Genomic DNA, 14,665 nt, shown 5'->3' on the forward strand with positions numbered 1-14,665 from the left:
ATTTATCACTGGTATGCAAGTAGTGCAAGGTATTGAAACTGTAGGTCTACCCATCTGCCGACTCAGCGTCATGAAAAAAAGCCACCACTTCCTTTCAAGATACATTCAGATACTGTATATTTCACAGTACAACTGGTTTCCATTAGTACATTACACTTCCATGGACAATTCTGTTTACATCATGTGAGATGTGTGTACTTTATGATTACAATGGGGACTTGAATGATAGAAATGCCCTATTCTGTTGCTGTGCTGCACAAATAACTACATTTTATTATTCTACTGTGTATGTGGGGAAACAAAAGGCATTACAATAGAATATTTGAGTCCCTCTTGGAAACCGTAGCACAAAGATACTATGACAATGTGGTAACTTTGAGGTATCTGAAGCCACAAATTGGCAAAATTGTGGCAGAATGTTAGTTAGAAGTATAATTTGTGTTTCCTCTGAAATTAAAAAAAAAAAAAAAAAAAAACAACAAAAAAAAAAAGCTGAGCTGTCACGGAGAGGACATGTGACAGCAGTATGTGCAAAGATAAAACAAAACGACTTTGCTGGGTGTGATGCACATTAGCAAGTTGCGACAGGGTGCAATGGGGTTAATCTAAGTTAACGCACAAGTCAACACACTCATCCAGCATATGCTAAAGGTAAATCCACCCTTTAACTATCACATTCAGACCATCTTTAAAATCCATTTACACTTAATCACCATCTGTTCCAATTTAATGACTAAATTGTGCTGTTGCTTAGAGACAGCTGTAGATGATACACGTCCAAATCATAATAACATTTAATATGTTTTTAAGAGTCTCACACGTGCATTTAGGTGTTAAAAGGGATTGGATTAAACTTTGCATTTGAGCTGTAGGAAATGACCAGAAGAGGAAGCGCCAAGGAATGCGAATTTGGCGTTTCAACATAAAAGCACCATTTTAATTAAACCTTAAAGTTGGCAATACAAAGGTCAGGGACAACTTTAATTTGTGATGTGCTGCACATTATAATCATTATTTGGAGTGATTTTTTACTCTTCTCTTTTCTGCTCCGTCTTTAAATCATGAACCACTAGGAAAATGAGAAAAGCCTTAGGATGGATTTGCCCTTTAAACACTGAACATGACGGTATACTGCATCGTTTTATTATTATTATTTTTTTCTTTTTAGATGTATTAAAAACACCCGTACACTTGAATCCAATTTCTTTTCTTAAAGTTATCTGGAGTCTGAAGCTTTCCAGATGAAACTTGCTTTGTTCAAAACAATTTTAAACTTGTGAAACTTTATAAAAAAAAAAAAAAATTAAAAAAAAAAAACCACATACAGAGTCTTAGTGAGAACAAGGAGATAATATGTTGGATTTGAAGGCAAAGAAAAAGAAAAAAGAAAGAAAAAGTAAAAGAAGTTTCATTTTGGAGGGTTTAACAGTTGTGGCTCATGTCTCCTATTAACGAATGGCTATCAGTCCAACATCGATGAGTTTCTGTATCTTCTGAGCAATAACTGGATTCTTTAAGTGGCTGAAAAACAAAAACAAAATTAAAAATCACTACAAATATGTACTATACAGTTAAAATGCATTGGAGGTAAAGCTGACAAACTTACTCGCTAAGGGCCTGTGGGTCCTTCTGCATCTGCTCAAGGATCATACGCATGGCTGGGTCAGACATAATTTGCTGCACCTCTGGATCAGCCATGGCCCTTTTCTTCACTTCCTCAGGGCTGTCATTCCTCATGGCCTGACTAACCATGCAGCGCTGAATGCCTTCTGAGGCTTCCTGAAAGTGGAAAGAATTCAATTCAGTCTTTTGCCGCTCACTGTTCACGCATTAGAAATACAGTTATATTTGACATTACCACATTTCATTCATCAGTCTGCTCTCTTCACATTTCCAACACACAAATCTGTTTAGTTAAAAAAATGTAACCAATTCTTTTTGATTCAAAAGTGATTGGACAATTAACTACTGTGTCAACCAGCAAACATGTAGCAGAAGTATAGAGAAAAAAAAATTATTTTCTCAGATATCTTTTCTACTCAAGTCCACATTTTCTGAAGCGTGTAATATCATGTAAAATACCTTTGAGGAAGAGTCAAGCTCTAGAGCCTTCTGGTATGCATCCATAGCTTTGGAATAGTCTTTCATGGCCTCCAGAGCAGCTCCTTTACGTGTGTAGCCCTTTACTGTGAACAAATGTCATAAACTATTTGTAAAATTACAATAAACTGACATAATTCTAGATGATATAGTTCAGGCAAAGGCAAAACTGTAATTAATATAAAAGTTATTACTCACTGAAGGTGGGCTCTAGTTTGATGCACTCTTCACAATCCTGACAAGATAAAAGATTCTCATGGTTATTCTTAAATGCACAATAAATGCAGAGGTATGCATAAATTACATTAGATTCACATGAACTCCTACTCAGGAAGGATGTGCTATACCTTCAGGGCAAGCTGAAACTCCAGCAGCTTTGTGTAGCAGGCAGCTCTGTTACTGAAGAGTTTGGCATCATTAGGGTTTCTCTTAATGGCCTCAGTGTAATGTTTCATGGCTAAGGGGTAGTCTCCTGTGAAAAAGAAAAGACAAGCTCATCTTTGTGCAAGTTCGAAAAAGAAAAGAAGAAATGGCAGTCGAGCAGAAAGCACTGCAACTATTACAAACCTTTCTGGAAGGCATCGTTGCCCTTGCTCTTCTCTTCCAGGGCCAACTCTGGGTTGATGTAGGCTAGTTTCTCCTGTTCTTTCAAAATCTTCTCTGCCTGCAAAACCAATTACAAAATCAAGGTAAGTGAACTTCAGTTCAGGTACTGTATACAAAGTATACACTATGTTTTTCTTTACATTCAAAATTTCAGTTAATTATAGACATTAAAAATCAATTTGCTAATGTGGTATTATTATTTTTTACTGTGCCAACTCTTGACAACATCAGCTGATCCATTTATTAACTATCTGGACTACTGCACCTGTTGACACTTCTTCAACACGTCAGGAGTTCGGTGCTCTGTCAAACTCTTGTTGAAATACTGAATTGCTTCTTTGTACTTTTCCTGCTTGAAGTACGAGTTGCCAATTCGAGCCAGGGCCCTGAAAGAGGAGACAGATTATAGCGAGCATGTTATTACAGTTAGTCAAGATCATTTGTTTACGCAACTTTAATAAAAGCCACTCAGGTGGAAAGTTAGTCAGTACAACACTGCTTGTTGTGGTCCCTTGACACTACAATTGACAGTGTTTCTCTACTGGTCACTAAGTGGCCCCATTCAGTGTTGTTTTTGATTTCTGATGTGGGAAGGCAACACATGTACACCCACACAGATGTATGTGGTTTTCATCCCTATCAGACTAAACATTTTCTGTAGGCTAAAACCTGTTTCATAATTTCCATAAGATCTCAAAACATTCGTGAAAAAGTAAAAGGCTATCTTTGTTCCACCAGAAATGTATCACCAGTAAAATGAAAGAACTCACTTAGCAATTTGTCTGTAGTCTTCCCTGTTCTCTCTGCCAACATCAATGGCTTTCTCACACAGCTCTCTGCACTTGTCAAAATCTCCCTTCTCAAAGTACACAGCTGAAATGACAACAAATACAAGCACATGTTAAACACAAATAGAATACATTAAAAATTTTACATCATGTTAGATAAACTAAACTGTATTTATATTACTGTGTATTCATTTATAGTTTATATCATAACTGTTTATGTTACAGTCACACAGCCACATTCTGGAGGATATTCCCAGATAAATATCAATATAGATGAAACGTTTGTATGAGGTTAGTAAATGTTTAATATCTGAGAAAATATACCTGCTTGATTAGATATGTAAGTCATGTTGGTTGGGTCATGTTTAATCGCTTCTTCATAATGTTTCAGTGCCGTTTCAAAGTCTTTATTCTTATATGCAGCATTCCCAAGCTCCTTTTCCTTCAAGGCCTGTTTAAAAAATATGAAATTAAGGATGAACAAAACTCAGACTATGGACTAATCAGAAGGTTGGATGTTTTAAAAAACAAACAAAGAGAAACAAAATGCAACAACATTAGATTATTTACCTTTCTCTTGTTTTCAGGGAGGTCTTCCTCTTTGGGAGGAGGTGGCTGAGTCTCTTTGGGTTTTGCGGGAGGAGGAGGGGTTGGCTCTTCATCCTCCTCCATCTCAGAGAGGTTTAGTCCAAGAAGCACAGAGAGAGTAGTCATCACTCTGGGATCCTGCAGCTTCCTAATGATGACAAGAGGAATAAGAGCGGATTCACATTTTGGAAATAAATCTTAGACAATCTTCATAACTTTGTGCTCGCATTATACACTTTTCATTACTATTACCGAAACGTTTGACAAATTCTAAATATAATAAAAGTAACCCAGATTACTTAAAACTTGAGTTAAATCTGCAGATTGTTTTTGAAAATGCACATACGTTCCAAGCTCAGACGGTTTGCTCTTGAGCTGCTCTAGCAGTGCTCTGTAGCTGGGATCTGCCAGCAGCTCACGAGTCCGAGGATCACTCTCCAGCTTCTGATACAAGTTGGGCATAGCAAAGGGATTCATCATCGTTTTCTCTGGTGAAGAAAAAGTCTGTGTTCATTGGTGGTCACAAAGATTTTTTTCACAAATATTCAAACTGTTATGGGATTAAATTCACTAGCTTTTCTCTTTCTGTAACTTGTAGTATTTACCCACAGTCTGATTAAAAACACTCCAAACTCAAACGGACTGTCTCCTTCATTCTGAAAACCTAAGCTCAAAAAATGCATTTTCACTTCAGTGATGCTGTCAGCAGCCATCACAAAATCCTCTACCCACACAGAAACAAAAGTGACTCACACACTTTTGACATAATTATGCGTCGTTTCTGTGCAGCTCAAAACAAAAACACAATCCAGTCTTTACCTGCAAGCTTGGCCTCAATGTTCTGCAGCCCATCCTTTAGTTGCTGATTACTTGGCTCCTGTCTGAGTCCCTCTTGGTAAGTTACTCTAGCATCCTCCAATCGGCCAAGAAATTCCAATGCAGCAGCTTTACGGGAGTAGCCCTGGTTGATCACATTTGAAATATTTTAGACCGTCTCCTCAATTTTAATAACTATATATTCTGTCAACAAATCAAAGGCATAAAAAAGGACATCTCACCTTCCCCCAATCAGGCTTGATCTTGATAGTCTGACAGGCATCCTGGAGAGCATTCTCATAGTTGCCTTTCTTGGCATAGGCAGCTGAGCGGTTACTGAACAGGACATGGTTGGATGGGTCAACACTCAAGGCTTCGGTGTAGCAACGTATGGCCTCATCGACATTTCCAGCACTCAGTGCCTTGTTTCCTTGGTCTTTCAATGCTGAAGCCTATGAAGCACAGACAGACAGACATGTTTACAAAACCTCTGTTTTGCAGCTCTGCTGCTCTAAATACACAAAGACACAATCCTGACTGGAGAAAAATCCTTCACAGCTGCTAATGGCAGAAGTGAAAAAGGAATTGACAATCATTCAGCTGTTAGTGTCAAACAGGTGCAGGAGTCTTGCAGAGAGAAAATGTTTTTATTTTGTTACCGCATTGACCTGAAAATAAGCCCTGCCTCACAGCAAGCTCAAAGGTGACCCCACGTTTGTGTCAGTTACAGATAATGATTTTTTTTCTTTTAAACTAAAACAGAGGTTAGATAGCTAGAAGTATATTACTCTAAAAGTTTTCTCTGCAGGAAGTTAGAGTGAATACAACAGCAAACCATACTGACAATGCTAAAGAAAAAAAGAAAAAAAAAGGTTGTCAATATACTGTACACCCTTTGTCAATTAAAGCTGCTTGTTACAGTTTGTGAAGTAATCGCGCTGTGCCTCCTCTGAATCTAACAGAATCAATGACACGCCAAGAAGAAAGAAGCACCACGCTGCTCCAAAAAGGTTTTCTCACTCCCTGCTGGCTCCTCTTGAAAACTGTCTGATAAAACTCAGTCCACTAACAACTAGCCACGATAAAAAAACTTTCAAGTGTTATGTGGCACAACTTTCTTCTTAGCAGTCATTAGACCTAATCCAGTCTGAAACAACATAGCTACATCACAATCCCCTGCAGTGCTGTAGGGTTTGGTCAAAAAAAAAAGTGAATATTCAGTAAATATTATGGAGCTTAAAGGAAGGGATAGCTGATTATATCACCAAGGTCCAGTTGTTGACCAAATGCTTCACTTGGATACATTGTGTGAAGCATCAAGTAATCACAGTCTAGTCATTTTAGTACTTAGGGTGTAAACAATGTGCATATAGTTGTAATAATCCACATATAATCTTTACTAAGTCGGTCCAAAATGAAAATGAAACCTGTAGATGTGTTGCACCATGGTGAATGCTGATCAAGAAACTTGAGGCATACATTAAGTCTTACTTTCACAATGTGTCAAATCCTTAATGTAATATTTCTTATTTTGGCGTTATCCAGAAAATACAAAAAGGTAATAAAAATTAAACTCATGGACAAATTCCTCGCAACATCAGCACATTTCTAACTAGGCAGTGCCCTCTTTTGACTTCTAACGTGCACGACACTTATTGATTTTATGCTGGACAAATAGGTTACCGAGTCTGAGCGCAACAGTAGTTTTTAAGTAATAAAAATAGCTCAGATATGAAATCCATTCATATCTGTGAATGCAGCTGTTATGCTGAACGTTCGAGAGGACGCAGCAGTTGACGACAACATGCGGCTGTAGCCATGACAGCTTCGCCTGTGTGTGCATCTAGAATGATCCTCCGGTGTGAGTGCAGACTGCCGATGGCACCGCTGAAGCTAATCCAAAAATACTCCTGCAGCATGTGCTTACAGACAGACTGCTGCAAAAGCTGCAAAAGCTCACAGTCATCTGCTTTCGTTTTATAAAGGGGTCACAAAGGTTTTGTTTGTTTGTTTCTTAATAAAATCAAAGACTCTCTGTTTTTCTTATCCTGACATACTGATAAAAATTCACGTTGTGAGCCAAAGATAGCGTTTGACTGAGATTTGGTAACTTGTATATTGCCCATGTTTGCAGAAGGCTAAAAGGCTGGTTTACAACACCGAGCCTACACTGTCCACTGGCAACAGCGGCAGGCAAACCTTACAGGGATAATTTTACGTAAAAAGCAAGTGTGACAAATTAAGTTGCTGCACGCTAGCTTAACAGTTAGCTAACCTTGTCGTGTGCTATCATAAGTGAGACACAACCTTGCGCGAATAAACATTCAAGTTAACTTGCACTTTTTGAAATATGAAGTTAAGCAACATTGCAGTTTAGTGCTGTCAAAATGTTCTGTGACGGGTGAAAACGGCAAGCCCAAATGACTACAACACCTTACTAACGAGATTACGCTAAGCTAACAAGCTAACTAGCAAACAGTGAGCGGTCAGGATAAAGAGCTGACTAACCTCTCCGACCTCCAAATTATTGTAAATAAATTTTTTCCCAAAGAACTCAAAGGAATACACAAATATGTCTTAAATATGATAGTTAGAAAGTTTTAATTATTAAATAAGTAGCAGGACACTCACTTTCTCCATGGTGCAAGCATGAGGTTCCTTTCCAGAAACTACTGTGAACTAGCGCCTCCCCCTCAACAACATGCAGGTTGCCAGTTTAGGAGGTAGAAAATCCGTAATCAGCTTCCAGATGAGCGTTTCACCCGTGAGGGGAATCTGAGCAACAATATATAGCACAGTAGCTGAAACTTCCAGAAGATGAGCGAAAACCCGGTGCTACGTTACACAAGATGTGTTACTGGCTCTCTGAGCAGCACAGAGATGAGGAAGAGGTTGGAAGTGAGGGCATAAACATATTAACCCCGAAAATATTATTTAGACCAGCAACTTATTCAAAGCCCGTGATGTTTGTATCTATTTATTTTTGGCACACTAAAACAGATAAACACGACATGCAGACAATGTCCAAGACGAAATCTCAGGGTTACTCACCCACAGTTGCACTAGACTATAAGTTAATGAGTCTGCTGTTTAGTGATTAGGTTGGACTGTGTGAGATCCCTGTTTCCAAGAAGAAGAAGAAAGCTGGGGTGCTATGGAAAAGGTCAAGAAAAAATGTGCATGCAATCAACATGACTACAGTGAAGCTGGGATTTGTTATGTTGTAATTGCCTCATCTTTTAACATTCTATTTGGGAACAGAAGAGTCCAGTTGCTGTAGTCCTGAAAGCAAAATGCTAAACTTATTCTACATAAAGGATTTCATGTTCTTTACACTTTGGGGCCTGCTTCCCCCCCCCCCTTTTAGTATTTTTATGTTTTCAGTGCCTGACAGGTCTGTGTGGGGGAGTTCTTTATCAGCTGGACAAGGTGTAAAATTTTTGAAACACACAGTTTTAAAAGCTCAAAATTTATGGCACACCCATTGCTGGGCCAAAACTGGTCCCCTTGGCTTTATGTTTGACATTCCTGCTACTGATGAAATCTCTTTTGCCATTTTACTCTTAAATTGTTTAACTATTTGGACCAGTGGACTTTTGCAGGGTAATAAACCATCCCAATTTTTATTCAGAAAGACTCTGCCTATAGAGAGTTGTTATAGCTGATTATGCCATTAGCACTGTCACTGTCTCTATGGAATCCCAGAAAAAATCCTAATAATTTCAGCAGCTCTGCCGAAATGATTAGGTATTTTTTTCTCACCTGGAAGTCTCAGCTTCACAAATTATCTGTTCATCAAAGAGTTTCTCAATGGATCAAGAGGACGTGGAAGACATTCTGAATAGACCATCAGTGCTGCTGTTGCTATGGATTCACAAAGCTAGAAAAGTCAAAACATAGAAGCCAAGATCAAAAGGTGGCCTTCGAACTCAGCACATTGAGCCTCAGGCACTACACAAAACCAAGAGCAGAGATGGCACTGCTGTAAACCTTTGCCCACGTCTTTTCTTATGCACTCAACCAAACATGGCCTCATTTTCATTTGATTTTCATCTCCTGAAGCACTACCAGGACTGATCGCATCCACATTTCACCATGGCAGAGACTTTAGTAAATGAGGTGACGCTTATAACACACATTTTTGTACATTCTAGTTCTTTGGATTTGGGTAAGGATGAGAAATCCATGTTTTCCTGTGGTAAACAGCACACTAAGAGAAATGAATGACAGCTGTGTGTGGAAGTAGGTTTAAAAAGTAACATAGGAAGCCCGCTGGCTGTTAGTTTGCTCTTTGTCTCACTCCCCCATCTACTGGAAGACAGGGGTAAACAGATTGCTGTTATCACACAAATACACACACATCCTACTGTTTCTGTCTCCACTTGTGTGAAATGCTAATCATGTTATTATCTGCATGTTTATTTCCCTTCACAGAGTCGTGACTTGCTTTATATTCCACTGCAGTCATGCTCTGCACACCCAGATTCAGTCATATTCATCTTTTGTTGTAAGGATAATAATGTTGCAACTATTGTGATCTTAACAACATGAATGTAAAATTTGACTTTGCTTAAAGGACAAAACACCTGCAGTCATCATATTTCTGTTATAGTTTCCTAACGAATGTGCAGTAATGTAATTTATGTCTGTAGAAGTAATATAAGTTGGTTAAATAAAGGCCAGCCTGACAGCCTAAGGTCAGACTGACTTTTATCTAGCTCAAATTAAACTTTGATTTCTATTTATTGTTAATGATTGACAAGAATTATAGTGCATAAATGTGAACTTTTGAAGCTTCTGATGCGAAACATAACAGAAAAAGTTTGCTTTTTAATCATTGCTGCAAATGTTCTAATTTATCATTATATTATTATTTATAATTATGGGTATAATAACACATAACATGTGCATCAGGCGACAGCCAAATAACAATTAAAATATCACCTGCTTTTATTAGAATTATTTTTAACCTGGAATTTTAAAATTATGTCACGTGCAGTTGTGGTCGGAAGATACACTCATGAATGTGATAATAGTTTTGCACGTTTAATGATTTCTTTGAACTGTTTTTCCAGAGTGGAATTATTGCACTACATACATCTTTAATGACTTTAAATTTAATGAATTTAACAAATTCTACCAATTATCCCAAGAATTATGGTTAAAAATTCAGCCAGAATTATGACAGATGCTTGATGACAGCTATCAAACGTTTCACCCATATCGGGGTGGGTGTATTCTTGTATTTGAGCCTGTATGTATACATTTGACCCAGTGTGTATTAGAAAAAAATCCCAAATAAATTAGAACTTAAAACTTTTTAAAGTCATTAAAAGAGGGATGCTGGAAAAAGAACAGTTCAAAGAAATGATTAAAAACCACAAATTACCATGACATTCATGACCTTTCCTGATTGCATTTAAAATTCTGACCACAGCTACTGTATGTATAATCATTTTGAATACAATATTGCCAAAAAGGACCGCAGTGCTTAACACAAGAAATATTCCCGGTTTAAGGAGGGATACAAATCCCCTGGGAGGGGTGCATCGGAAATGACATGTAAATTGAAATATCTGAAATGAAATATGTGGATCCATCCACTGTGGCGATCTCTTGTGTATAAGAGAACAGCCAAAAGCAGATGATCAAAAAACATCACAAACAAAAGGTAACAGCTCACAAAAAATATAGATGTCACGGTAATTATTTTTTGACCAGCCGTTATTTCGAGGCTGCGTTTACAAAGTTCAAGCTTGCTTATAGACCGTGAAGGCATCACCTGTCACCGCGGAGTTTTGGCGCTTTCAGAGGTGCTGAATTTTCACTTCCATTGTCTTAGTTTTTTGTAATACTTTGTCAAGTTTTCACCAACAACGACCTGGTCATTTGTGTAAGATGTTCACAGAAAACGGGTTGGTTCTGTAAAAGCACGACACTTTGAACTTTCAGGCAGTAACTGTATGACATGTCTAAAAATTACAGCTAGCTTATTAGCTAGTGAGCCAGAGCAAGATAAATTAGCTTAGCTTACTATTTTCCAAGTTAGTTAACCTCCAGCACTACACAGAAAACCAAGCGTATAGACTTTTTCTTTTACCTTTGTTTTCCCTGCTAAAAAAGTCCTGCCAGTTAAATAAACTGCAATCTAAGCAAGTACAATGAAGAGACAGGAAAACCAGGCGGCCAGGCCTACATCAGGTTGGTAAAAAAATAAATAACTTCACAGTCTGCACACCAGTGTATTCATCTCCACCTCATAGTCATTGATTTCTTTGACTCCAGCCAGGTTGTGTGATAGAGCCTTTGTGTGTGGATAAATGTGGCAAGCTGTGGAGTTTATTTGTACATGAGGAGTTAAATAGGTTAAATAATGAACAGTCAGTGAGTATGTGGTGTCATTAAGCATCATGTTGCGCTGTGGTTCGTTCACTGGTCTTTCCTCTGCCGTTTTCTCCAGGCTGCCTCTCTGTGCCGCTCTTTAACCAGAAGAAACGAAACAGGGTTCCTTTGACCGCTCTTCCCTCTGAGAATGAATTCTTTTCTCACAGCGAGTACACACCAAACACCGGCTCAGCCATATCTCACAACCCAGCAGGTGAACTGTTCATTTTCTAAGCTTCAGCTTTATTTCTGACACTAGATGTCAGTGTATCCACAGAAAAATTAAACATACTTTTAGGTATGCTTGAGTTTACATGTTTTTAGAATATTGGTTAGCATTGTAAAGTTATTTATATAACCCGTCACATCTACAGACAGAAGCTGTTGTTTGTTGTGATAGTTTACCTGTGAGAATTGACCTTTTCTTTAGGTGCCTTTGGGTGTTACCAGGCCTCAGGTTCCCCTTCTGGTGTCCCTCAAAGCCAACAGTGGAACAGACAAAGCAACTCACAGGCTGCTCCAGCCCAGCAGTATGGCAGCAACAGACCTGCCCCTGGACCTGCCCCTTCAACTAGAGCCTATGGACCCATACCTCATCCATACAAAGCTAAAGAGAAAAGGTGTCTTTAACTGATCATTGGTTACACTGTAGCTTCTCTCTTTTCTTATAGCTCATGTATGTAAACTGCTAAAATATACCCACATGGTATTTAACTTGATGAATTGGTCTGTGATAATGACATGTGGAAAAGTTTTCATAACCATGGATATTATCATTGCACTTCAAAGTTCTTGTTTAAGCTGTGGCACTTAAATTAGTGCCTAGTTGACAGAGACCAAAGAAATTCAGATGTTATCTTTTTAAAAGTTTAAAGCATGTCACAGGACTACTGTTTGTTGAATGCTGGGCTTTCATTTCAGCTCAGTGATGAGACAACCCAGCAACGCACTGGGACAGCAGGATTCCAGCTCTGTCATCAATTTCAGACAGAGCAAATATCAAGGCCCTCGCGGCAGCGAGAGTGGACAAAGCCAGCCAGTGCCCCATACAGGGTTATCTCAGATGGGTCAGAAGTCATCTTATGGAACATCGAGTTCCCCGCATCAGTATTCCCAGCAGTCTAGAGCTCTTCCTCCTCCAGTTCCACCACCCAGGAGGCAGTCTGCTAATGCTCCGGAGCCACAGAAGAACGCCTGGAAATTTACAAACAGCTTTGAGCCACTGAGATCCCCTTTTGAGGTTAAAACAAGCTCAAATCCACAAAACACTGTACGACCAACTCCAACTCAGGTAGAAATTTATACAAAAAATAAATGATATGTTTATGATAGGTAGCCACAAGTTGCAATTAATGTTTAATGCACTTTTGCTGAACCATGCAACATTTGTGTGTGTTGAGCAGGCAGCATTTCCAGTGAAACCAGCCACCGAGCACTCACTGAGGATCCTGACTGCAGTTATTGATGGCATGAGGCACTGGAGTCAGTTTAAAGACAAAGTGCCTTATTTATTTGAGATATTCGGTGAGCTGATTTGTTGTCCCAGCTGTACTCTCACTAGTTTGGTTTTTTTTTTTTTTTGAAGAAAAACACCATTAATCTGACAGGCTTCACTTCCCCCTCAGCTACTCTAGACTCTGCGGTCACAGTTGGTCGCTACGGAGCAAAGAACTTCCTCCTGAGAGATGGGAAGGAGGTTGTGCAGTGTGTCTTTTATGAAAATGTGAGTCGGGGAAAAAAATTCAAACAAATGTGGCTTGAATGTAAAATGAGTTTTACAGGGACAGTATGGTTTATAATACAGAAAAGGAAAGGAAAGCCTCTTTCATGGTCAGTTCAATAACTGCAACTTTAATATTTAACATACTAACTGAATCTTTCTCACTATGTGATGGTGGCCTGTCTGGAAATGACCTTATGACCCTTCACAGATTGATGGGCAGCAACAGTTGTTTCTCTAAGATCACTGCTGATGTCTCTCCGCCGTGTGGCAACACACATCTGAATGGACAAACCTGCAAACTGCCAAAACGTCTGCTCTCACTTACTGATGATCCATTGATCAAATCCATTTGATTATCAGCACTGGCTGCTACTTACACTCTTAATTCCTTTGAAACAGTATTGGTGCACTTTCCACAAACCACTTCTGCATTTTATCTTAGTCTTCATCAAAAAATGTAATATGTCAAGTGTTACTTTTTATCTGGGGTTGGATTTATCTAATTTTAGGATCTAATACGGATCAGATATATAAAAATCTTAGAAATGAAAGAGGTTTCTTTCTTTTTCAAAAAAGTGCATACAAGTACATAATCTTTACAAAGGCTTCTACATGTGCTGAAACCAGTTTGAAATGTTTAAACTATTGCCAAAAATAAAACAGCACCAACTCATTTTTGACTCTGGTCCAACAGGAGCAGGTACTGCCCCGCCTGATCCGAGGCCAGGTCCATCGGTGTGTGGGTAACTATGACCGCAGCAAAGATGTCCTGATGTGTGTGTCTGTGAGGCCGGCTCTGCCTTCAGAGCTGAGAAATGCTCAGGAAGCTGTCAAAGCCTGTGATGCAGAAATGCGTTTGCTGGTCAAATCACTCAGTGAAGTCTGAGCAGAAAAGCAGCAGCTGCAGAGCATACCAGTGTTCGGGTGTACACAGGAGCCAAGCTCAGTGTTGTGTTGTCTAATTGGTTTTAGCTGGAAACCCAAGTAGTTTTAACACTTAAACTGTTGATGTTTTTGACCTGTAGAGGGTGCTGTTTCCATTCACTTGTATTTTATAACAGCTGAGCTCATGCTTGTGTTCATGTTGTTTTGCGTTTATCCCTAAATAAAAATAAATAATTTAACCAAAACCTAACCGGAAAGTAAAACCTCTCTTATTTTTTTTTTATAACTTACGAAATATTTTTATTACAAAGAAAATTCACAAAACAGCAGAACATTGTTTAGAGGTTAATTCAGGTAAAAGCAGACATGATGAGGTAATATCTCAAAATATATCTTTGAAAAACGGGGCAGTTAGGAATAACATGTGATATCAAGTACAGTTAGTTTATTTACAGTCAAACATCACAATGGAAAAAAACAAGAAATTCTACTCTAGCAAAAACAGTTTCACCAGTGCTGAGACTTTACACACAACGGTTCAACAAAGAGGGGAATAAGTCCAGTGCAGTCACGCCAGTCATTCCCACACAGTCGAGCACAGTATAAGGTCCAATACAATACCAACAGATCGCTCCTGATCTTTTGAATATGGCAACAAAATCACAGTAATTTTCTTCATGTCAGGACATGTCTTTATGGGAACCCAAATTTGGGAATTATTTTAAAAGTTGAACCCATTATCAAACTCCAACCCAATATTAAACACGAATACGCA

The 14,665-nt window shown here is 38.6% G+C and overlaps 2 protein-coding genes across 4 annotated transcripts; one reads left to right on the forward strand and one right to left on the reverse strand.

Moving 5' to 3' along the window:
• Positions 1-100: 100 nt before the first annotated feature.
• Positions 101-7,677, reverse strand: stip1 (stress-induced phosphoprotein 1). Its single transcript, XM_031743560.2, has 14 exons — positions 7,530-7,677; positions 5,141-5,350; positions 4,902-5,043; positions 4,429-4,570; positions 4,065-4,230; positions 3,819-3,945; positions 3,477-3,579; positions 2,972-3,092; positions 2,668-2,764; positions 2,448-2,572; positions 2,299-2,335; positions 2,083-2,186; positions 1,607-1,779; positions 101-1,521 (listed from the first exon to the last, which is right to left on the reverse strand). The coding sequence occupies exons 1-14, from the start codon at positions 7,536-7,538 to the stop codon at positions 1,449-1,451; spliced, it is 1,629 nt and encodes a 542-aa protein (XP_031599420.1). The 5' UTR covers positions 7,539-7,677; the 3' UTR covers positions 101-1,448.
• A 2,774-nt stretch (positions 7,678-10,451) lies between these two features.
• On the forward strand, positions 10,452-14,140 carry LOC116322893 (spermatogenesis-associated protein 22). Of its 3 annotated transcripts, none has more exons than XM_039618080.1 (8): positions 10,452-10,569; positions 11,022-11,099; positions 11,359-11,496; positions 11,713-11,902; positions 12,204-12,573; positions 12,686-12,806; positions 12,908-13,005; positions 13,700-14,140. In XM_039618080.1, exons 2-8 carry the CDS (start codon positions 11,060-11,062, stop codon positions 13,889-13,891), a joined length of 1,149 nt encoding a protein of 382 aa, XP_039474014.1. In that variant the 5' UTR covers positions 10,452-10,569; positions 11,022-11,059; the 3' UTR covers positions 13,892-14,140. The 3 variants fall into 3 exon arrangements, with proteins under 3 accessions (XP_039474014.1, XP_031598968.1, XP_039474015.1); XM_031743108.2 differs by lacking the exon at positions 10,452-10,569 and adding an exon at positions 10,679-10,813; XM_039618081.1 differs by lacking the exon at positions 10,452-10,569 and adding an exon at positions 10,693-10,711.
• The last annotated feature ends 525 nt before the right edge of the window (positions 14,141-14,665 follow it).

This window comes from Oreochromis aureus, linkage group 10 (genome assembly GCF_013358895.1).
Source record: "Oreochromis aureus strain Israel breed Guangdong linkage group 10, ZZ_aureus, whole genome shotgun sequence".
Taxonomy (NCBI): domain Eukaryota; kingdom Metazoa; phylum Chordata; class Actinopteri; order Cichliformes; family Cichlidae; genus Oreochromis; species Oreochromis aureus.

Excerpts from the sequence above, each read along its gene's own strand:
- stip1 (XM_031743560.2), bottom strand. Across the intron at positions 3,580-3,818 it reads TTACATATCTAATCAAGCAG|CTGTGTACTTTGAGAAGGGA; the intron begins GTATATTTTCTC and ends TTGTCATTTCAG. Across the intron at positions 1,522-1,606 it reads GACCCACAGGCCCTTAGCGA|CCACTTAAAGAATCCAGTTA; the intron begins GTAAGTTTGTCA and ends TTTGTTTTTCAG.
- LOC116322893 (XM_039618080.1), top strand. The coding sequence starts at position 11,060 with ATGAAGAGACAGGAAAACCAGGCGGCCAGGCCTACATCAG. Across the intron at positions 11,497-11,712 it reads CATATCTCACAACCCAGCAG|GTGCCTTTGGGTGTTACCAG; the intron begins GTGAACTGTTCA and ends CCTTTTCTTTAG. Across the intron at positions 11,903-12,203 it reads TACAAAGCTAAAGAGAAAAG|CTCAGTGATGAGACAACCCA; the intron begins GTGTCTTTAACT and ends CTTTCATTTCAG.